This window comes from Manduca sexta, chromosome 21 (genome assembly GCF_014839805.1).
Source record: "Manduca sexta isolate Smith_Timp_Sample1 chromosome 21, JHU_Msex_v1.0, whole genome shotgun sequence".
Taxonomy (NCBI): domain Eukaryota; kingdom Metazoa; phylum Arthropoda; class Insecta; order Lepidoptera; family Sphingidae; genus Manduca; species Manduca sexta.
Genome location: NC_051135.1, coordinates 3,105,977 through 3,130,013, shown reverse-complemented (window position 1 = coordinate 3,130,013; position 24,037 = coordinate 3,105,977). Strand labels below are relative to the sequence as shown.

Here is a 24,037-nt window from a genome sequence, read left to right as displayed (position 1 = left end):
CTACTAGCTAACTAACCAGTTGAGCTATAAATATCATCTTAAGATATTAAATAGTTATTTATATCACACTGAAAATTAGTTTCAAGGTCGGAATAATTCTTGTGCCAACCTTTGCTGCTGAAGAACATAGCATGTGCACACTTCCTATTTCTAAAACCATCAATGCATATTTACTTATTTGCTGCAAATCAATTGCCCTTTGTCCCATTTCTTCAATAGTAAGTGAACTTTGTGATATATTTAGTTAGTAACACCATGTATATATAATAATAATATCAGCCCTGTATTATATACTTGCCCACTGCTGAGCACGGGCCACCTCTACTATTAAGAAGGATTAGGCCTTAGTCCACCACGCTGGCCTAGTGCGGATTGGTAGACTTCACACACTTTCGAAATTCCTATAAAGAACTTCTCAGATGTGCAGGTTTCCTCACGATGTTTTCCTTCACCGTTACGGCGAATGATAAATTCACAAAGAATACCCAAATGATTTTAGAAAAGTCAGAGGTGTGTGCCCTTGGGATTTGAACCTGCGGACATTCGTCTTGGCAGTCCGTTCCACACCCAACTAGGCTATCGCCGCTTGCAATAGGTACCTATCCTGTGTGACTTATCAATTACTTAATATTGCGATGGAAGTCGTTTGGCATGCTGTTTTTTCTTTTTTTTTTTGTGTTGGTAGACCCAGACCGTGGTGTTACTGGAGGCAAGATAAAAAACATAAGGCCGTGCTTTAATCTTTTTAAAACCGAATGTGATAAGTAGAACAGTTATTATCAAATACTTGCTAGCGTACCTGAACTTAAAATTTTATTATGAGTAAAATCTTCTCGCAGTCACGGATTTTAGTGGTAGAACCTAAATATTAAAAAAAAAAACGAAGAAAAGCGCTAAGCAGTCATGTGTGTTCTATCCCATTATGTATAGGGGACAAGCCTATATCAAGCACAAATTTTAGACTCCGGGGTGATAATAAACAGAAAAACCCGATATTGTTTTACCCAATTCTAAATTCGAACCCAGGACTCCAGTTTGGTGTCGTGTCGAACACGTAATACAACTACGCCACCGACGTATTATATATTATATTATATTATTATATTGTATGATTATATGGGCTATTAATGGTACGGTTTGTTTAACTTATACTGTCATAAAAAGTAACCCCCTTATTCATAAACGTTTTTTATCTAAGGACGGAGTAAAGCTGTGATAACAAGCCTGTTTCTCAGTGCCCAACGGCACTGAGAAATAGACATAGGGCCGTTGTGATTGGTTATTATTGTTGTATTTCAATATTAGCCAATCACAACGGCCCTATCTACGCACTGTGAAGACTGCCATGCCGTCAGCACTGAGAAACAGACTTGTTATCACAGCCTTACTCGGTCGTTAGATAAAAAACGTTTATGAATAAGGGGGTAAGTATATAATATAATATCAAGATACAACTTCAATCAACGAAACAGCCTATCGGCCCTAAATGAATACCAACCATCTCAGCCTTGAGCAGCCCGCATTCATCAGCTAAGTACTTGTTGCGCCGCCTTTTTCAAGTCGTTGATTCATCGCGTAACAGATACAACAGATTTTATTAATTTAATAAAACATTCAAGTCTTGTTTCAGATAGATTATTTATTTTAGTTTTTCAGACAACGTTATTGCTACACTAAATAAATGAAATTGTTGGCCATGTCTTCTGATATTCAAAGTCAATGTCATACAGTAAATTAGTCTATTAAGACTTTCACATTTCAATATGTAAGCCGCTCCTTGTCCTGGACAAAATATTGGCGCACCGTGACTTTGACAGTCAAACATAAAGTACGATGCTCCCGATCGCCCAAACGCCAAATTCTTCGTGGGGCTAACTAGCAGACCTAAATTATTCTTTTCAAAGAAATAAGATAAAGCTTTGCTAAGATTAAAACGGTCGGGCAGTATGTTGTATACAAATCCGAATATGATTTTCTCAAATTTAACGGAAAACGAATAGGGATACATATCATCAAACTTGCTGTCCAAGTCGTTAACGGTTATCTCATGATTTTTATCAGAGCCGATTTTGCTGGCACATTTTTTATGGTACTTATCGCCAGACTCAACAATACCATCCAGGAACCCGCTAGTCCAAGCGCTTAGATTACATGCTTGAGTCATCACGAGCGCTACAACACACGTGGCAAGATACTGCCTGCCTTGGTGGCTCTCCTCGAATTTTTTATCTAAGGGGTGAACTGTGCCCCACAATGAATAAAGATCTCCGGGAAATTCGATATCCCAATCCTTCCACAGCGTTTTAGGAGTTTTCCTTTCAAATCCTAGGTCATTCACAGAATTCATTCTTGACCATGGAATAGAAGAAATATTTAACCAGTACATTTTTTCATCGACAACGGGCCGTATTTTTCTTTTTCTCAAATAAGGTAAGTTAGGATTGTCATCAGGTTTGAATAGAGGACTCAGTCTATAATTCAATGCGGAGTGGCGAGGAGCAGTTTTTACAGAAGTTAATTCGAACGTATAAAACTCTGGGGTATCGGCAGTTCTTCCACATACAACTTTCTTTATTCTATGTATTAATGAATCCAAAGAGCGATATAAAGTCCAAGTCGCTACAGAACTTCCTTTTTTACTAACCTTTGGTTTTTCATCTTTAATTTTCTCTTTGCCTTCTTCAGTCTTAGGGGGCTCCTCGCTAGGCGGTGGGTAAGGATCAAAGAGATGATAATATCCATCTGTTTGACATATAACCATGCTGCATTGCGGAAACCGTATAATAACGTAACGAAGTCGTCTTAACACAGCTTTTAAATATTGTTCAAGTCTCTTCTCAGGGTTTTCATTTATGACAATAATTTTCTTGATATTAATATTAATGAACTTTCCATCCAAAATTATATTTTTAATTGTCCTTTTTTCACAAACATTTAAGTTTGTTGCTTTCTCGTTTATTTCTAAACCTTTTTCTATGCAAGTATCTACCATTATGTGATCCCAGGTTCTAATGGGATGCATTGCTGCCATCAACATAGCTATTAAACTTACAAAGTGACAAGGCTTTATATCGGAGCTCGGTTTTCTATCCTTTAGTGATGTGGTTCCTTCTATTCTGTACATTCCGTCTATTAATTGATATCCTACGGCAGTCTGGCTTTTAGGCTCACTTACCTCAATAGAACTTTTTTTATCGGAACCTTTCCCAGAAGATACAATAGATGGTTTTGATTTCTTCGATTTAGTTGTCCCTGTGATATAATCGTAATCTTCTGGAAGTTTAACTCGTGGCTCCGTCAAAAGTTTCCTCACCAAGATTCTGCTCAAGACGAATTGTTGGTCTTCGGTTTTTCCGTCTTTGTTGTACATACTTCTGCAAAAAATTGATCATTATGTAGAATCGTACAGGAACGTAATCGAAACGTAGCTTATACTGAAGCTGTAATATGTTACCTGCTAACAAGGTCATGTAATGACTGAAAGCGCAAAAAGCAAGCTTTTCCTTTATTGGTTTCGTCTCGTAAACCCATTGCGTTGCAAGGACTTCCATCAAATAAATAATAGAGACCATTTTTCTTGAAAAAGGCGCAACTGTAAGTAGAAGTGGTGATCATACCACGGTCGTATTTGATAAAGAATTTCCTCGTCAAAATGTCTTCAAGTTGCCAAGTAGCACCTTCGCCAACCACGTCAATATTTGCATGATAGGCCTGAAATATAAGTAGCTGATTAAAACCATTGCAGCCCTGAATAAAGTATTAAATACCTTTTCGGTGGATATTTAGTAGTAATCAAAGTATGTAAAAGAATCTGCCGTTACTTTGTTTATTATGACAACCGTAATCAATGGATATCATACCTACATGTCTTCGCATAAACTGTATTACTCGAAATTAATTTAACCCTAAATATTATAAAGGTCAATTCACTATTTATAGGCATTATGCATATAAGTCGTGAAAAATTAAAAATCTACGAAATATACCTAAATCCGCTGGGAATAATTAGGTTATCGCGAGAATAAGGTTTTGTAAGTACGTACCTATTTATTGTATATTTTTGTAACGATATATATTCTGTACTTTTAAAAGGATCGTAGTAAAAGTAACGCAGCAACAGAATATTTTGTTATAAAAATTTATTAAATACATATTTAAGGGCATAGACAAAAATGCAAAACTTTCTAAAGCGTGTAGAAAATGATAACGGTTTCCATGAACAACTAAAACATAGGAATTATCTTTAGCTTAATCTGTTGTTAAACTTTAAGAAAAAAAAACTGATGGAAAAATTAAGTATTTCTTGGAGCTCACTGACCGAAGCGCCACTGTATTGTTACTTCACTTCAGTTTTCTAAAAGAGCCTATTATTCCATTACTTAATTCATTAAACTAAAACGTAAAACTATATTAACTTACTTGATGTCCGATACCAATTTTAGGTATTATGTGTGCAGGAGCCATCTGGAATTTTTCTTGTTTATTCTGGTATAATTTTTTCGCCGTGTCAACTACGAAGTTAACAATACCACTTGTCCAAGAATTTGTATTGTACTTGTATGATGTAACTATGGCCATTATTGCAGAAAATGGTAGAATATCTAAGGCGTCGGATTCCGTAATAGCAGATGAACCTCTAACAATCTGCGTACTATCGGGTAATTGTTTAAAATTACTCGGTTTTTTCAATTCTTCAGAGGGTGATGTTTCTAAATTGTCCTCTGCAAGTGGTGTGGTCATTTTCTTCCTTATCTGTCTTAGTTTAAAACGATATTTAGCGTCTTCAGTGAGAAGCACGCGGCGATCAACATTAGCTGGTGGCATTGTTTGAACTTCTTCTTCTATGATTTGAGCTGGTGCAAGCTGAGAATGCACAAATATGTTTTAAATTGCAGTATTTTTTGAGCCTTTTATACCAAAATCATTTTATTTTCGCGTACATAATATCTTTGGATGATTACTATAATAAATGCATTCTATCAATCAAAATTGGGTATTTTTCCTATTTTGTAAAGAACGTAAATTGCTCGGAGGGAGATAACCTCGTTGTGTATTATTTACTGCCTTATCAATGACGTTTCCATGCGCTTACTGTTTTACGTCGCGGTATCAGAATGTCTTGATTGGTTTTAGACATTAAATTACAACTAAAAGACATTGTATGACATGGTCTGCTAAAAACAGGCATTACTATACAATGCGCCTACAATTTCCACGAAAGACATTCGTACCGGTACTTCGGGCTCTGGCTGGGGCGAGGGCGGTGGGGGAGGCAGCGGTGGCGGTAATTCTTCGGCCTTTCTGCGAGCCTCCTCTTCTTCAGCTTTTCTTCTCTCTTCTTCTTCTTTCTTTTTCTTCATGGTTTCCTCATCCTCTTCTTCTTCGCCCAATTCTTCTTCCTGCATTACGATTAATTATTTTATATTGATCTGATTAAGAGTAGGTGTTATTGGAAGGGAGGATTGAGATATCTTAGTTTTTCGAGTTCAATATAAATGTTTATAATAATTTCAATAAAGTTTCGTTGTCACCTCTTCACCCGCTCCTTCGGGTACGGGCATGGGCGGCGGTGTAGGCGGTGGTGTCGGCTCTGGGTCGGGATCGGGCTCAGGCGGCTCGTTCGTCTTATCGCGCGGCTTTGGCCATGGAGGGACAATTTGTGTCACAGATACCGTTGGAGAATCTAAGTTGGCTGCATTCCAAAAATAAAAAGTGTAAAATTATTTAAATCAATGAAAAAAATACATTTATACAGCAGAGGTGCTGACATCTAAGGTTTAAACCACAACGCAAGTTTTAAAACATTTATAGGTATAGTGATGAGTAAATACTTACCGACTTTTGGTATGAGGTCTTCCGGTTCCATATTTTTGTACTTTAAAGGTATTGGAGGTAAATAATCTTCTTGTATACTATCAACTAAGGAAATAATATCACCCATCTGCTCTTCGTCAACTTGAGGCTAAAGAAACCGAAAAAAAAAATTGAATTAATAAAAAATGTAATAGCATTATATTTTCGGATTATTAAGTATTTAGTTTGTTTTCATTTTGACCCACCCCTTCATGCTTATCATCCCAGTTCTGTGCTGGTAAAACATCGTGAAATATTTCCTTGCCGTCTCCTTGAGCTTGACTCATGTGCAACACTTTCCGTTTAGATTTTCCTTTCGAGCCGGTTAGCATTTCATCACTCAAAGTACAAACGATTTGCATCTGGAATATTTTTACAATATTAGTGTACACCTAACTTTCATCCAAGTTCCTGGTTTTGGCGGCTAAAAAATAATATTTCAACCTTTGGTTCTCTTTTTTTCAACTTCAAAACTTTGAAAGCATGAATATAGAACTGTGTCGTAGCCGGTAAATAATCCCAATTTTTCTTAAAGATATTCGCCATTATTTCTGTATTTAGTAGCATCCAACAACAAGCCCTGCCGACGTTGACGGACCTCTGCCCATCATTAGTGCGCGGGTATGGATCAAATAAGTAAAACATATCCTTCTGTCTCCAAACCCCAAGCCAATAATTGTTAAATTCCAGAATGCCACTATTATACTCATGACCAAAAAACTCTTCCAAACCAGTTTTAATATTGAATAAGCACTCTTTAGTAGTGAAAAGCTGCCCTTTCACCCTTTCCCTGTATATGATTATTTCACACGCATACGGACCGACAATTATTTCATTAGGAATATTGTCGATAGTCAAATCAATCATTACTTTGGGATGTAAACAGTCAACAAACAGTTTATTGCCCAAACGCAATATTTTATCCAGTGTTTTAGTGAACCAGGTATTAGGCGGAGATATTTTCGCGTATGTCATTGCCACAATAGCTATAGGTAGCGCCTGTCTAAATTTAGACTCTTCGAAGCATCTGTCGCCTAAATGCATATTAGCATTCACTATGGCACAATTTTCATTTAGAATTCTGTATCCCATCATCGCCTTTTCAGCTTGAGTAAGTTCTTTATCCGATTCGAAATCTTCGTCACATTTTTCATCGGCCATCTTTAAAACTTTCACGGGTGCTAAAACATACTTTTGATCTGCCACTATGCTACGCGCTAGCAGAACTTCTGCAACTGAATCTAAATCTTTAACGTTTATTAGGGCAGCAGCGCCGTTGGCATAATTCGAGTAGGCTCTTGCATCCCTACCCGCTGGATCGAATACATAGTAACATACTTTATCCCTTCCATATCACTACTTTTAAAACCCTGAAAAGAGATAAACATACATGACCTACTGTTCCGACGTGATTAACGTTATAATTCATATAAATGAACTTTGATACCTTGTTAGCAAAATACCAGCACGGTTATCTTTAAAGAAAACTCTTAATCCTCTGCATAAATTATAAACTGTAGGATCCAAAGACATCGTGTATCCCACAATGTCAGGTTCGCCCAATAACACTTGCATTCGTTTCCCATTAAGTACCAATGTTTGTTTTTTACCAAAGGGCAAAACTTCGCACATGCCTTGTACTGCAGAATGATCGTGGACTTTGTCTAAACACTGTATATACCTATAACCACAAAAGCTACCATAATGATATGCATAATTAATAATTTATCAATAAACATTATTAATCAGTGTTTAAACTAGTCACTGTCTTGTTATAAAAGACACATTTTCTTGGTAATTAAAAGAAATAAAAATGAATATTGAATAAGTATAATTTGTCCCACATTACATTAATCACCTTAAATTTGTGAAGTCTGTAGGTATTATTTTGACAAGGATAACGCGACCCGTAGTATAAAAGCTGAGAAAGAATAAAAAATGAAGTATAGTTTACATATAGTACTATTTACCATTGATCGCCGGCTTCAACTAAATTGTCGACAAGCTTCATGGTCCATTGCTTAGGATGGTAGTGGAATGCTAGACAGTAAGCCATGACACTCATCGTTAGTGCCTGTCTGCCTCTCGATCTAGCTCCTGTAACGAATTTAAAACAACTATACATATTATACTTGTAAATAAATCTAATTATGCCGATTATACCGCGATGTTTTTTTTTCTGTATTATATTCTCGAATAGAAGATTGAAGTTAGTTATGATAATTTTATCAAATATGCACTTTATCTGTGTAAAATTTAATCTCAAACAAGCGTTATTCAGTGACCTATAGAGGTTTGTGCTTGACTTTGCCACTGTGATCTATTGTGCACTTATTCTATTTAAATAAAAAAGGATAAATGGAAGGAAGCCAAACGTACCGAATTTTGCGTCGTACATATTAAACGATCCCGCCAAAATACCGTAATGAAGCTCAGTTCGCCTTTCTTTAGTGCAAGGCAAAACTGTCAAAGAATGAGTTTGCAAAGTTCCTCGTTTTAGATTTGCGGGTATTTGCACCTAAAATTAATATATATTTTTTATTAAAGATATATTGTGTATATAAAAATGAACAAGAAACAAGATGGCGTAGCACTCCGCTTGGTTCTGCGTGGAATCCTTGCCTGAGGATAACTGTTCGAGCTTCTCATTTGGGTACCATTTTGCATATGATTAAAATTTATTAGGCCAGTATCTCATGATCCGCCATTTTTTTAATAGGTACGTAACATGCAGGAATTTACGTATCTATGTTGCGCTAACCGCACATTGCAAAGAGGAAATGACGTCAATGATAATTACTTATATGGTTATTATTAATTTAGCGACTTGAATGAAAGAGTAGCAAAGTGGTAAAAGTATTATTACATTTAAGTGTATGCGGCATATTATTCTCGTTTCACTTACATGTTCTGGCTTCGGTATTTCGTCTAAGCCGCATACAGAATCATCATCTTTCAAATGCTTTTGTGTACCTCTAGCTCGTGGTTTACCGTCAGTGACGCCCAAAGATGTATACGGAACGTCGGAAGACGATCTTCGTTGAGAAACAATATTAAATATGATTCAAACGAATTCGGATATAAATCTTAATAAACAAATACATTTTTACAATTCATATTTTACTACACAATACACATACCTATAGATAGTATTCTAAATATTACTGTACTTAATTAATGTTTTAGTAAGAACATACCCTTTCATTTTTCGTTCCATTTGCCGTTTTTTCAATGCAGCGTATTTCCTATTCGGTCAGAAACAAAAACGTTTATATTTCCAGGTCACTAATAATAATTGAAATTGAATTTGATTTAAGTAAATGTACTACATACCGACATTTCTTCCTAGGACAAGTTTTTCTATGACAAATCCTAAAAAAAAAATTATTAATAGGTCTATCTATATATCTATTATGTACGCTAACTAAACATAATATTGTTATCTCTTTTTAACAGAAGTAATCTTATATAATATGATCTAAGCCTTAGGGAAGCTAATAATTTTTTTGCTGGCGACCTTTTAGAAAGACGTAATATAAGTAAGAGTAGGCACACTAGAGCAGTGTTTCCCAAAGTGGGCCCACGCCCCGCAGAGGGTCAATTTGATAGTTAAGGAGAGCAATTTAAACAAATTTTTCAGTTTTTTATTATATGTTTTGAAATTTTACTTGCGATGTTTTGATAACAATTTCATAGTGAAAATTATGTATGGGGGGCATAAGAATTTTAGAAATGTTAAGGTGGGACATGACCTAAAAAGGTTGGGAAACACCAGAGGTATTTATGTCCTACAAAATAGTGTCAGACGATATTCCAAAGGTTCTAAATTAGAAATAAAAGCTAGTGTTTAACTCCATAAGTAGTTAATAAATTTCATAAAAATATACATTACCCGCCCTTGTGGCAAGGCTTTCCCTTTGCTTTCTTTGGTCTGAAATTAAAAATAAATTTTAACATATCCTACAGGTAAAATTAGTCTTCACTTAAAGTAATTCAATAAACTATCAAAACAAAAAAATGTAACTAGGTAATAATATGTAACTATGTAATAGCTCCAATGGGTAATTTTCACATAACGCAACGAACTCAAGTCTAGGGAGATGCATAGCTAAGGCTCCCCGAACGCCTGTAACATATCCAGAGGGCGTGCCGGGAACGGTATAAAGGATTTTAGGCCTCTTTCCAGGGGCGTAGCTACCACCGTATCAGGCCTATTAGTGATTCAGAGCCCCCAAGCTTTGGGGCTACTCTTAGCCCATACCTACATTAAACTAAGCAGGCGCCCAAAAGTTCGCACTGCCCTGAAGGGCCCCAACAAATTTAGATATTGGCCCCTCTATGCTACTGCCTCTTCCAAAAGTACTATATAGGTTCATCCTTAATAAATATAAAAGAATTAAATTTTATATTAGTATCTTAGTATTATATTGGTCATTTTATTGCAACTGACTGAGGACACGGGTTGCGAGCACCTAAGAGCACCTGAAAGTCCGGTGTGTGTGGTATATGCCGATCCATGTCAGACCAAAAAACGTATGGAAAAACGCAGGCTCGTCTCGTAATTTTTTTTACTTATAAAAAAAATGACGATACGATCCTGCTGCTCGCCACCCTGTGGCATGACTTGTTAACTCTCATTGTGTCCAATCATCACGCTACAGGCATATTTCATCATTCATCGTTATTATAAAAAAATATTTATTCAATGCACTTAAGTAGAGTAGCAGTGGCGGAGGGTGAAATTTTCTAAAAGGTAACCCGAGGCAAAAAATATTGCCTTAGTTAACATATCGCTGCCAATTTAATAGAAAACAAAATCTAAGACAAGCTTCAATAAACTGGAATGGGAAGCCGGTAAGAATCGGGTTGTACGGACACTTCGCCACTGTCAAGTAGGTATGTTTTCCAATTTTAAACTTCACTAGAAAGATAGTTTCAAGCCCAAACCAGAATCCTGGATCCGCTCCTCAACATCGTTTATCTTGTAAACATGATGAAAAAGCAGTTTATCCAAAACGAGGAGAAATATAAAAATACCTTTGACCCTTAGGACCGGGAACGTGTACGACATCGGGGACAAATTCTTTATCACGATTGATAACAATACCGCTGTGTGGTTTAAATAATCTGAAACGAAGTAAAAAATTGCATAAATTTGGAGCTAATAATATAAATTTAATATACAGAAAGTCATTTGAATTAGATCAGTACCTATAAGATTAATATAATATTAATTTTAAAATAGAATTTCCGTGGACGTAACGTGTTATTCTATGTTTATTCTGTGCTACAATTGAAATGAATTAAATATTTTATTATACTACTTACTCGTGTCCGGATTTAGGAGGTATGGGGGGCACGTTTTCCCCAGGTTTAACTGAAGTTCTTTGGGCTTGAATCACGTCTCCGCTGGTTTTGGGGCTTGGTACCTGTAATCCATATTTCCAAATATAAATTTTAATTTGGGTCTGGAAGGCAGAGCTACTCTACTTTCGAAACACTTGCCTGAATTATGCTACTAATGCAACTAATGAAAGCAAATCATTCTTACATTTAAAATTGATTTATCTGACGAGGTATGCTTGATGATTGGTACAGGAGTAGGCAACATTATATCTCCGGGTAGCAAATCGAAATATCTAACTCGTTTTTTATATTTTTCAGTTTTTTTTCCTTTCCTTAGAATGCCACTAGACATTTCTTCTTCATCTGATGTTGAAGTGAATTCAAACCCACCAAATGTTTGCCTTCAAAAGGAATTAAAAAAATATCATATTTCAATTACTTATTATTTCACAATTGTTTATTTACACTATAAAATATATTAAAGTAGCAACTTGTACATTATTTTGTACGTGCATACATCGTCACCCTTCCACACATTTTAGTTTTACCTACAGGCATGTTAATTTTTATAAAAAATATAGATAAGAAGCCTTACCAGCAAAACCGTACTTATTTGCAAATTTAATATGCCTATATTTTGTGGAAAAAAATATTACTTATATTAAAAGAACTTGTTAAACATTATAGAATTCCACAAACCTGGCTTTTTTATTAGAAGTTCCTGGTGCTTCTAATGCACAATGTCCAATATATCGTAGTCTGTAAAACCATGTATGATATGTTATTTTAAAAATTGAGGATATATTTAGGAAACCTTACACCTCTTGTATATGTTATAATATCTAGTCTAACAATGTTAAGTAATAAATTTAGTATAAGTACACTCAGGCAACAATTACTTATACGACGAATCTATAGTTTGGGTCTATCTACCTGTACTGGTTAAAGGCCCAAATCACACGCAAAGTCGCTCTGTTGCTTTAGATGTATATCGGGCTGCACGCGATCAAATGGATAATTCCAATGAATAATCAAATGGGGCGACTTATTAATAGGTAACAGACCCCTGATTTCGTGACTTGCTGAGTACAGAGGAATTATTGCGAATAAGAGTGCGTAAACAGCTTATCCGGTTGTATTCGTTACTCAAGTCAATCATATTCCTGCACGAATTATTCGCCAAGTCTTGAGGCATTTCACTATTTGCCTGTACCTACTCGGCAAATATCGAAATCGGAGTTAATTTGAATTCGCTACGTACACTATTAAATATAAAATATAATAAAGAATACTTTTGTATTTAATTTTTTTCAAAAAGACCTAGAATCATTTTTTTAAGGAATTTATTTGTATATATCCATTATTTAGAAATTATGTACATATTTGCATTTTCCAGCCCGTAATTTGCCCCGTTTGCTCGAGAGATGGATTTGGAAATATCCGCGGGAACAGAAATGCAATGTATTGTATTGGTGGTAACTACTATTATAATATTATATAGATTACATTTACCGTGTGTGCATAGATGGCGCCATAGGAACACAAGTGTCTCTGTAGTGTTTCGGTTTGAACGGTTTAAGTTTGAATTTTGGTGCACTTGAGCTTTTATTTTTTCTAGTGCCTAAAATATATAAATATTCGTAATTATAATAGGTAAAAGTACCTACGGATTCAGTAACTGAATGCATGTAATAAAGTATACATTATACATATACTTAACATATAATTGCCTACTAAATAATTATGTTGATATAAATATCGCTTACTTTCCTCGTCAAAAGTAAGAGCTTCGATAATTTCTTCAACATCTTTGCAGTCGGTCAGTTTGGCACGTTTACATACTTTTTGTAATCTAGGTGGGCACTTGCAATGGCTGTAATAATTTGATTATGCTGTAAGATAGTAAGAAATACCGCCTATACTTTTTATCGAAAAGAATGAACATAAAACTAACCGCCTTTTCTTACTCATATTGTTTATTTATTGATAGTGTAAATCTTAAATATTTATGATTATTTCATATATTTTTAAAACTCATAATTTAGACTGACTTTCAAATGACAAAAATCATTGTGACTGATTGTGACAATTACCGATTCTTAATTTAAAATGTCATTGTTTTGTGAGAAATATCATGGATAACTTCGCGTATTTCGGTTACTTTTTTGCAAGTTTGTCTATTCTTTGTATGTTTGTCTTTTATAAGTACTTGTAATCCCAATGTTAGACCTAACGAAACAAGTCCACAGAGGACACCAATATATAACTGTTAAACCACTATAGAACCACATGACTAGTGATACTACACAGGGCACATAATTATAATTACAGGGGAAATTATATATAATTAAATTCTAAACTACATTGTTTTTTTTTTTATTTTTCCTTAGTCATTTGCTGCGCGAAGTTAATTATTAGGATCCATCAATGTATAAACCATTTCCATAATGGCCATTACTCCTCACAACTACCAGCAAATTAAATATTTTTACAAATAATGCTTTATAACAAATAATACTATAATAGTGTACATAAATTATTTTATTTTCATAACCCAAAATCCATATTTACAATATTACAATATAATATGCTATAGAACGTTTTCTATTTTAATTACATACCGTAAATCACCTTCTGTACAAGAAATTTGCTCTAAGACAAGCACAAAAATCATGCTGATTTTTTTTCTATTTTAAAGTAATTAAAAAATAATCAATATCAAACTGGATTATTATAAGATGTTAAGAAATGACCACATGAAAGTATCCAGACTCCAGAGTTAACATTCATAATTGGAATGAACATAAATACCATAACTATACATGATATAAGAAATATACATTTAACTGAACATAGAATTATGAAGTATCTCTATTTCTTCTTTCCGTTGTTCAGCACGCTTTTTCTCTTTTTTGAAAGCTTCATAACCTTCATTATCAGTTGGTAATTCATACCTACAAAATGGGCAGGAATTTGTCTGAAACAAAACAATGACAACAATAAGATTTATTGATGACTGACAACAATAAGGTATTTGGTAACAACAACCAATTTAGCTATATATATACAATTAATAATTTATCCTCGCTGACTGAATAATTAATATACAGCCGAAACCTCAGCAGATAATTAAATAAGATTTGGTTAGTGAATGGTGGGAATTACAATTCACTATATTATTATATGATAATGCTTACTGTATGTATAAAATCCTGTTTTTGCAAGTTTAAACCAATATTAAACTGAACTAGCATATTATACTGCAACTTCAGCAGGATTGAAATGTGGTTGCTAGTACAAAAGTTAGTATTTTTAAAACATAAAAACAAAAGTTTGTTTTTGTAGTAGCATTGACAACCATACTAAGTATATGAACCATAAAATTATTAGATTAAATTTGTAAGTAGAATTGGTTCAGCAAAACAATTCCCAAATTGATGTTAACATCAAAGATAAAAAAAATATAAAACCAAACAGCCTGTAGCAAAAATGAACCACTTGTCAGTACAACATTTTTATTTATTATACTTGAACATATTTATTTATTTACTGGTTACGGTGTACAGCTATTATAAAACTCCTCTATATGTTGTTTGTATTATCATACATTTAACAATTATAATATTATTTTTTATCAAACTTAAACAAGGCAGCAAAATTAATTTGCCAATAGTACTCACTCGCTCCAACCAAGTCAATATACATGTTGTGTGAAAGATATGATGGCAAGGCATTTGTTTTCCTTTGTCTCCAACTTGGAATTTCTTTAAGCATATCGGACAACTCTTATCATTGGAGTCAATTGTTACTTCGGGTATCTGGCCAACAGCTTCTCTAGATGCTGGTGGTGGCAACCTAAAAGCGAAACATTTGTCTTTTTTACATACATAGTAATATAATGTAATACATAAGTGCTTATTTGAATTTCTAACAATTCCCTGGTTTATCAACAGCTTCAACTGAGTATGATATGAAATGGAAGGTTCAAAATATATTAATAATTTTAAATAATCTCCTAAGGTCAAAATAGGAAGTGATAACACTGTGAATTGAAAACATTTTAAATCTTGAGTGTGGACATGGGCTTTTTCTCGATTTCCACTTTAGCAGCTAAAAGTGGAGAATGCTATGTTGAACTAATATTGGTTATATTAATATGGAACTAATCCAAAACCTAAAGATATCAACATTCCTGTTTATACTCAAACACTGATAATCCTGACTTCTAAGTAAAATATTTCTTTAATAATACAACAACATTGTGTATTTATAACAAACTAGCTTTTGCCCGCGGCTCCGCCCGCGTTATAAAGTTTTTCGGGCTAAAGTTTTCCGTTATAAAAGTCACGCTATATATTTGCCCGGGAGCCTATGTTCTTCCCAGGGTCTCAAACTGTCTCCATACCCAATTTTATCCTAATACGTTGGGTAGTTTTTGAGTTTCACACGTTCGGGCAGACCGATGCAGCGGGGACTTTGTTTTATAATATCTTTTTGTATAACTTTTTAAGAGGAACAATCCCGTCATACATTATTGTTGCATAACTTTAACCGTTTACGCAGCGCACGCAACAAAAGCTCTCAAAACTAATAAATTGTCCCCGTTTTTGCATCATGTTTCATTACTGCTCCGCTCCTATTGGTCATAGCGTGACGATATATAATCTATAGCACTCCAGGAACAAAGGGCTATCCAACACAAAAATATTTTTTCAGTTCGAATCGGTAGTTCCTGAGATTAGCGATTACTGCTCCGCTCCTATTGGGCATAGCGTGATGATATATATAGCCTATAGCATTCCACGCACAAAAGGCTATCCAACGCAAAAATATTTTTTCAGTTTGGACCAGTAGTTCCTGAGATTAGCCATTACTGCTCCGCTCCTATTTGGTATAGCGTGATGATATATAGCCTATAGCACTCCACGAACAAAGGGCTATCCAACGCAAAAAGAATTTTTCAATTCGGACCGGTAGTTCCTGAGATTAGGCATTACTGCTCCGCTCCTATTGGGTATAGCGTGATGATATATAGCCTATAGCACTCCACGAACAAAGGGCTATCCAACGCAAAAAGAATTTTTCAGTTCGGACCGGTAGTTCCTGAAATTAGCGCGTTCAAACAAACAAACAAACAAACAAACAACTCTTCAGCTTTATATAATAGTATAGATTATAAAATGAAAAATGAAATAACTATGAATTATTTCTATTTTATTATATAGAATAATATACTTTATTAATTTAATGCAATGTTTTTACTTAGGCCATTCTCCGTTGGCATTTTCTCCGTGGAATCCAAAGTCTAAAAGGAATCTCGCCATATGCAGCAAATGGTTAGGTTGCTCACCGTCCTGCAGTTCCCGCCACCCCATTTCTTCGAAATATCCCGCCATGGATATATTTATCACTTGCACAATTTACACAAATTCTTAGTGATAATGTAAGTATATTTATATATTTTTTTATCGTGTAATTAAATAGGGTATAAAACCAATGAAAAAATTTTTACTCTCCTGAGAAACTAAAGGAAACCAAACACTTGTTACTGTTTTATTTTTTACAATAAGTTATTTTTGTATAATCTAATATAAATTATTAGTAAATTTATTAGCTACACTTCGGGCCAACTACTCTTAAATTTGATAGAGTGAGGTCAGCAATAATTAATCTCAAAAAAAGTTTATTCTGATTTCCGATTGACATTTGACAGTTAAGAGCAATGTTGCCAATTGTTTTTTTTGCCGAACCCACTAAAAATAACATCGTAGTCGTAGTCTCAGAAGTCGTAATAGTGTTATTTCTACTTCAAAATTGACGTTCATACTACTATTCAAGCTATATTGTGTGACAAATTACTTTTTTAGGAGATTTTTCTCTTCCTTTCACTGTGGCACTAACTGTTTTAAATTAATCAAACAAATAACTATCAGCCACTAAAAGTAAATTTTTCTCACTACCTATAAAGGGCCTTTTAGAAACATAAGTTTGGCAATAAAATTGTTGAAAATTGACACTTGGTTGACAAAAGAATGTTACCTAAATTCAAATCATAGCGATGCATTTTTTATCATGTTTTATCGTTCACCGTTGAATTACGACGACAACACACACTGTTGTAGATGGTTACTCTAAGGCTACTTGTAAGATGTTATGTGTCTTGAATTTTACTGACGTAGTTAAATAAGTGTAGCATTAATTTAATTTTCGTAAATAATATATATAAGCTGCGATAGCCTAGTTGGGTGTGGAACGGACTGCCAAGACGAATGTCCGCAGGTTCAAATCTCAAGGGCACACACCTCTGACTTTTAAAAAAATCATGTGTGTATTCTTTGTGAATTTATCGTTTGCTTTAACGGTGAAGGAAAACATCGTGAGGAAACCTGCACATCTGAGAAGTTCTCTATAGGAATTTCGAAGGTGTGTGAAGTCTACCAATCCGCACTAGGCCAGCGTGGTGGACTAAGGCCTAATCCTTCTCAGTAGTAGAAGAGGCCCGTGCTCAGCAGTGGGCAAGTATTTATAATACAGGGCTGTTATTATTATCTATACTTCTATACTATTATATAAAGCTGAAGAGTTTGTTTGTTTGTTTGTTTGAACGCGCTAATCTCAGGAACTACCGGTCCAAACCGAAAAATTCTTTTTGCGTTGGATAGCCCTTTGTTCGTGGAGTGCTATAGGCTATATATCATCATGCTATACCCAATAGGAGCGGAGCAGTAATGGCTAATCTCAGGAACTACCGGTTCAAACTGAAAAATCTTTTGCGTTGGATAGCTCTTTGTTCGTGGAGTGCTATAGGCTATATATCATCACGCTATACCCAATAGCAGCGGAGCAGTAATGGCTAATCTCAGGAACTACCGGTCCAAACTGAAAAAATATTTTTGCGTTGGATAGCCCTTTGTTCGTGGAGTGCTATAGGCTATATATCATCACGCTATACCCAATAGGAGCGGAGCAGTAATGGCTAATCTCAGGAACTACCGGTCCAAACTGAAAAATTCTTTTTGCGTTGGATAGCTCTTTGTTCGTGGAGTGATATAGGCTATATATCATCACGCTATATTCAATAGGAGCGGAGCAGTAATGGCTAACCTCAGGAACTACCGATTCGAACTGAAAAATTCTTTTTGGGTTGAATAGTCCTTTGTTTGTGGTGTGCTTAAAGTCATATATCATCACGCTATACCCAATAGGAGCGGAGCAGTAATGGCTAATCTCAGGAACTACCGGTTTGAACTGAAAAAACTTTTTGTGTTGGATAGCCCTTTGTTCCTGGAGTGCTATAGGCTATATATCATCACGCTATGACCAATAGAAGCGGAGCAGTAATGAAACATGTTGCATAAACGGGGTAAATTATTAGTTTTGAGAGCTTCCGTTGCCTGCGCTGCGTAAACGGTCAAAGTTATGCAACAATGATGTATGACGGGATTGTTTCACTTAAAAGTTCTAAAAATATATTATAAAACAAAGTCCCCGCTGCATCTGTCTGTCTGTACGTGTTAAACTCAAAAACTACCCAACGTATTAAGATGAAATTTGGTATGGAGACAGTTTGAGACCCTGAGAAGAACATAGGCTCCCGGGAAACTACTACTTTTATAACGGAAAACTTTAGCCTGAAAAACTTTATAACGCGGGCGGAGCCGCGGGCAAAAGCTAGTAAGTCATATTAGTAAAACTTATTCTCAAAAAAGGTTGGTAATATATGGTTTAGGGGTAAGTGCGCCATACGACTATTAACTGTGGTGCACTTGCCCTACTCGACAATTTTGAGGTGCATTTTTTCGCAATGCTAAAAAAACCTTTATTTTAGTATATATAGATAAAATTCGGGCAGGAAGTTAAAATAAAAGGTTTAAACTATGTACTCACCTTACTGGTTTACAGAAATATGTTAAATATCTTGAAATATTTGATGTTATCTTTCACGGGGTCATCTCTGTTTACAGGTCTAAATGACACTTAAAATTAAATGGCGAATAAATCGTATTAAAATGAACAGAGCCATTTGTGTTTTTTAGTGGAACGCATTTCAGTTAGAAGCATAGATATAAGATTGCGATAATTGTATAACATCAATAGTTTTAGATTTTTTTAGGGCAGGTGCACTTACCCCGTCGGCGCACTTGCCCCACCTGACCTTATTCTAAAATCTGACAAAAAAATGTGTTGGTGCCTAAAATAGGGATACATTTAATGTTTCTTTTAACTAAGAATAAGGTTTAAAAATATATTCCATATGAAAACATATGTATACAATTTTTATATATCCCTTGTTTACTTGCGGGCGAACGTTTACTTAGTATGCAAACTATTAGCCACTCATAAGCGAAGTCTCATCCACGTGACGGATCAATAGTACGAATTTCTCCTGTTGCATTTAAACATGTATTACAAATAACTGATACATCAATGTACAAATAAGTACACAAGTAGAATAAATTTACTTAAATTATAGTACCAAAACGTTTATCAAGATACAATTCTTTTAAATAAGTAGATGAGAGAAAACAAAGCGCATTCTTTTAACCGAATGACCCTAACAATGGTAAATTAATGCCATAATCAATGCTATCTTCCTCAGCAGGTAATCACGATGCTTCGCTTCAAACGCAACTAAAACGGTGCAGTATTAATATTACGATATTTTGCGAGTTCACAAGGCATCTTTAGTGTAAATAAAATAGCTGGTGCCGCGGCCTTTAGAAAATGTAATTTTTAGTAAGTATAATATAATATAGGATATCTTACTTTTTTAATAGTACGTTTTCGCAAGTACACATTCCGGTGCGGCTCCTTGCTTTATAGTTCAAAGATGCTACTCTTGTTGAGTTGCAGCATTAGGTACGCCCATGACTGTAAATGTTACCATTGGCACGTGTCATTTATTACTAGACTACGTCTTAAGAGGGATTATTAAGGTATTACTTGTTAGGAATTAATGAAATGCCCGTAGCCAACCAAATCGTGTTTAATGATCCTTCGGGAATCAATCCCAGACTTACCAGCAATCCCACCCGACTAGGTTACTAAAAATTATAACCGGTGCCACATCTTAAACGTGTACTAAACACTTAGCTCTGCATATTATATTTTTAATATGTGTAACATTTTAGCATAGTTATTTGCATTTCCGTTAAACTTCCTTAAACTGCAAATATGATAAGTCAATACCTACTACAAAAATCACAATTGTTTATACCTGTTATCGTCTATTGTGTAATCGTAAAATCAAGCAAGAGCCCACATTCCGTCGCCCAGATAAGGCTATGCGTGAGTGAGGCGTTACTCAAGGTTTATTATGTACTCATACTTGTAGTTCCACATACTACATAGTCATTCGTCAGTCCAACAGTGGAAAGTGACGCGGCTAGTACGGTCGCACTTCAAAATTTAAATTGTGTTCGTTCAGTGGTTAAAGACCGGTAAGAATAATCGTTCTATTTATAAACATTGCTAACAACAGAAACCTCGATGCGTTTCATTAGAGTTATTAGAGCATAGTAGATAAGGTTTTCTTCAATACAAATGCACATAAGTATTCTAATTTAATTTTTATTTCTTGTATAATGTTTATGAAATAGAAATAACTAGGTACATCCACAAATGTTTATTCATGTCTCCGTTTATTGAGATCAAAATAAACGTATGACAGTAAACAAAAATTATAAACACTGCGGTAGTATAGGTACCAACTATGTGTGAATGAGATATCTATAATATAGGTGTGTAAAATGTATCTTATTTATCTACCTCTTAGGTACAATGACGTCTTACTCACTCTACACAATAATATAATGAATTAATGGAAATAATAGCGTACCTTACTCTTAGTTCTTACTAGTTCAATCAGTTAACAACGATTCAATCTATATCAGGAAAACGCTCTATGGAATAAAATATTAATGACTTATACTGACACATCGCTTAAAATTAAGAAAATATCTTAGATCTCCATGTTAGAGCAATTACTTATGCGTCGTGTGTTGACTAGTTTATTTATTAGTTTTTATATTATTATCTATGTCCAGTTAATAGCATTGTTTACTAACGATTTGAGGACTAAGAAATTATGAATCAATTCTTATGCTTTTATATGACGTTCGTTTTATATGACGTGGTTGTAATTTTCCTTTGATGTCATTATAAGCGGATTTTTTTATGGGTACTAACGAATAAAAATGTTTTTTTATCACTTAATACGGCAGCCTTTGATTTGATGTAATAGTACCTACCTATTGACTATTACATAGCATTGCAAGTACATTCCTAATGTAAGTAATACTTATTTCTTAAATATAAATAAAACATCAACCCAATTTATTTTCCTATCAACTAGGTATCTATGTACTTATAACATCATAGGTCCTTGGGTTAGCACTTAGCCCACGTACAATTTATTGTACAGTTCTGAATTGCCCTAAACGTTACGTAATTCCTAAGCCTGGTTCAATATTTAAGGAGCACTAGTGTGTTTGTAATTGATAACCACAATGCACAGCCAGTAGCTTGTTTTGCCGTCTTGAAAGCAAAACGTTGTCACTTTTTTAATTTGCTTTTAGAAAAAAAATGATTAAGGTACTTATGTAAGTACTTATATTTACCGGTGCTGGTAGTTTAAAAAAATCGTTGAACTAAAACTTTTAAAAAATTCAAACACAAGGTTTAAAAATTATATATAAATGAATAATTGTAAAAGTTAAAGTATGGTAAGTAGGTACAGACTTATCTAATCTGTATATGCGTAAACTTCGGGCAGGAAGACCGAAATCAGAATTGGACGAATGTGCCAAATGTGCCGTATATGACTCAATCTGAAACGAATTAAATGTTATAATAAGAGGTACATACTAAATATTATAAATGTAGATAACTATACTGTCCACTACTGAGTACGGGCCACTTCCTCTACTGTGAGGGCCTTAGTCCACCATGCTAAAATTCTTACCAAAATCTTTTGAAGAATTCTTGGGTATGTAGATTTCTTATGTTTCTCTTTATGCGATAGTTGATAGACAATAGGTCGCACCCACATAACTTAGAGAAGTCCGAGGTGTGTCCTGGGTTTTAAACTTACGGACCTTTGTCTCAGCAAATCAAAAGCGCTAGACACGCGTTTAAAACTACACGTATTTTGTATGTATTTTGAAGCGAGGTGTTCACATATTTCGTTCTAATAATATATACAAAAAAAAACCAGATGAAATAGAAAAAAATAATACTTAATTAAATATATTTCGTAAAAAGGATTTTGTGACGTACTTACCTACATATTTTATTACGAAGAAGTGCTCCTGTTCCTATTCGAGTCTTCCCTATTGCTATCATAATACTTAAGGTGGTAGCTCAAGCCATACATTAGTAATTTCTAGTTAGTGATTAGTAAAAGTTTAATTTCGGCCTTTTAAAATTTAATATGACGAAATTTTAAAGGCAGAAATATCCATGATTATTAATTATTTTACGTTTTTCTTCAACTGCGAGAACTAATCACTAACTAGACGTGAATTTAAATTCTTTACTTGCCAATACTTGTTTAGTTACCCAGATTAAAGCCGAAACAAAATGTATGAAAATGGACCTTGAGCTACCACCTTAAGTACTCGGAACGTAATTGTACGGCCGTTGTCATTTCACCTCCACTACCGCCAAATAGGTATCTATTGGATCATAGATGCCTGTAAGTCAAGCTATCCGCATTGAGAATCATGCTGATTCAAAACTGGAAAACAACGTCTAAATTAACAATTAATTGACCTCGATTAAGCTATTTATAAATTCACCTAGGTATGTCGATGAGTAGATAATAAATAACGGTATAACTTTCACTTTATAACATTTCTACCAACTTTTATTATGTGTTATAAGTATACACATTACATCTTCCAGGATCCATATAGTAGGTTTCAAACTGTAATTATTCCTGAACTGTAAAATGCTGAGGTTGCTCATTGCCGACTATTAGATCGCCGTAAAATTTTGATCATATCTGACTTCTAAATATTTTTTATGCACCCAGGACGTTTCTATCTGTTTCATGCGGTTTTTTGGACTCATATTATTATTATTTTATTTCATATTACTTATCATCTTTTATATCTTGATACCGGTATTATTATTTACAAATTTCTTTTAGTAAGTAAGTACCTACATTTTAAATACATTTGACAATTTTACAAGAACAAAGCGGAAAGTCAATATAATAAACGACCTTCGACTTCATTCCCCAGCCGACCACCTATGTTGACTCAGTCTCCCATGAGTCATGGGGCAAGTTATTATTTGAAACAATATACTTAGTACCTTATAAAATGATAATGAATAAGTATGGTACCTAGTAATTAAGTATTTTATTTTCAGAACTTTCCTGGTTATGGGGTAGGCCAGCACATTACCTACTGATCTATCAATTCATTAATAAAAAGAAATCAGGCAAATTATATAATTATAAATACTTAAAACTAAAACTTGACTGCGTTAAAATTATGCAACTAGACACAGGCAAATAATAAATAATTCCACAAGACTGATCACTTAATATTCAAATTTTAAACACGTAAGCTTACTACTTACCTAAATTTTTAGAGGCATCTAGTTCTCACTACTGAACCAACTGGACTTAAATCCATAAGGAAGAGAAAGTCTATAAAAACGTCACCAAAATCAAGTTCTTGAGTAGAATTTATGTCAGTAATTTTTCCATTTATACATACTTAAGTACCTATAAGTATAGCTAATTGTGATTAAACATCCTTTAGTTCTAAAATTATCGTGAGTCACCGTTAGTTTTAGTAATGTCAACAGCGGTTTCAGTTAGCTTATC

At 34.4% G+C, this 24,037-nt stretch overlaps 2 protein-coding genes across 2 annotated transcripts; both read right to left on the bottom strand.

Moving 5' to 3' along the window:
• Positions 1–1,619: 1,619 nt before the first annotated feature.
• Positions 1,620–13,314, bottom strand: LOC119188393. The gene is given in 23 exon segments (XM_037441074.1): positions 1,620–3,374; positions 3,455–3,711; positions 4,420–4,863; positions 5,232–5,399; positions 5,532–5,692; positions 5,836–5,962; positions 6,060–6,215; positions 6,298–7,197; positions 7,199–7,223; positions 7,301–7,534; positions 7,824–7,950; positions 8,233–8,371; positions 8,759–8,888; positions 9,051–9,098; positions 9,187–9,225; positions 9,746–9,784; positions 10,891–10,980; positions 11,182–11,282; positions 11,405–11,600; positions 11,899–11,958; positions 12,712–12,820; positions 12,966–13,072; positions 13,154–13,314. Coding segments are annotated over 23 exon segments (5,409 nt in total). The 5' UTR covers positions 13,171–13,314; the 3' UTR covers positions 1,620–1,639.
• A 408-nt stretch (positions 13,315–13,722) lies between these two features.
• LOC115445122 (E3 ubiquitin-protein ligase RNF181) lies at positions 13,723–16,915 on the bottom strand. Its single transcript, XM_037441077.1, has 3 exons — positions 16,462–16,915; positions 14,880–15,054; positions 13,723–14,176 (listed from the first exon to the last, which is right to left on the bottom strand). Exons 1-3 carry the CDS (start codon positions 16,593–16,595, stop codon positions 14,042–14,044), a joined length of 444 nt encoding a protein of 147 aa, XP_037296974.1. The 5' UTR covers positions 16,596–16,915; the 3' UTR covers positions 13,723–14,041.
• Positions 16,916–24,037: the final 7,122 nt, after the last annotated feature.

Coding starts and splice junctions, on each gene's coding strand:
- LOC115445122 (XM_037441077.1), bottom strand. CDS start 16,595: ATGGCGGGATATTTCGAAGAAATGGGGTGGCGGGAACTGCAGGACGGT. Junction 15,055..16,461: donor GCCAACGGAGAATGGCCTAA/GTAAAAACATTG, acceptor TTTCGCTTTTAG/GTTGCCACCACCAGCATCTA. Junction 14,177..14,879: donor TATTGACTTGGTTGGAGCGA/GTGAGTACTATT, acceptor GTTTTGTTTCAG/ACAAATTCCTGCCCATTTTG.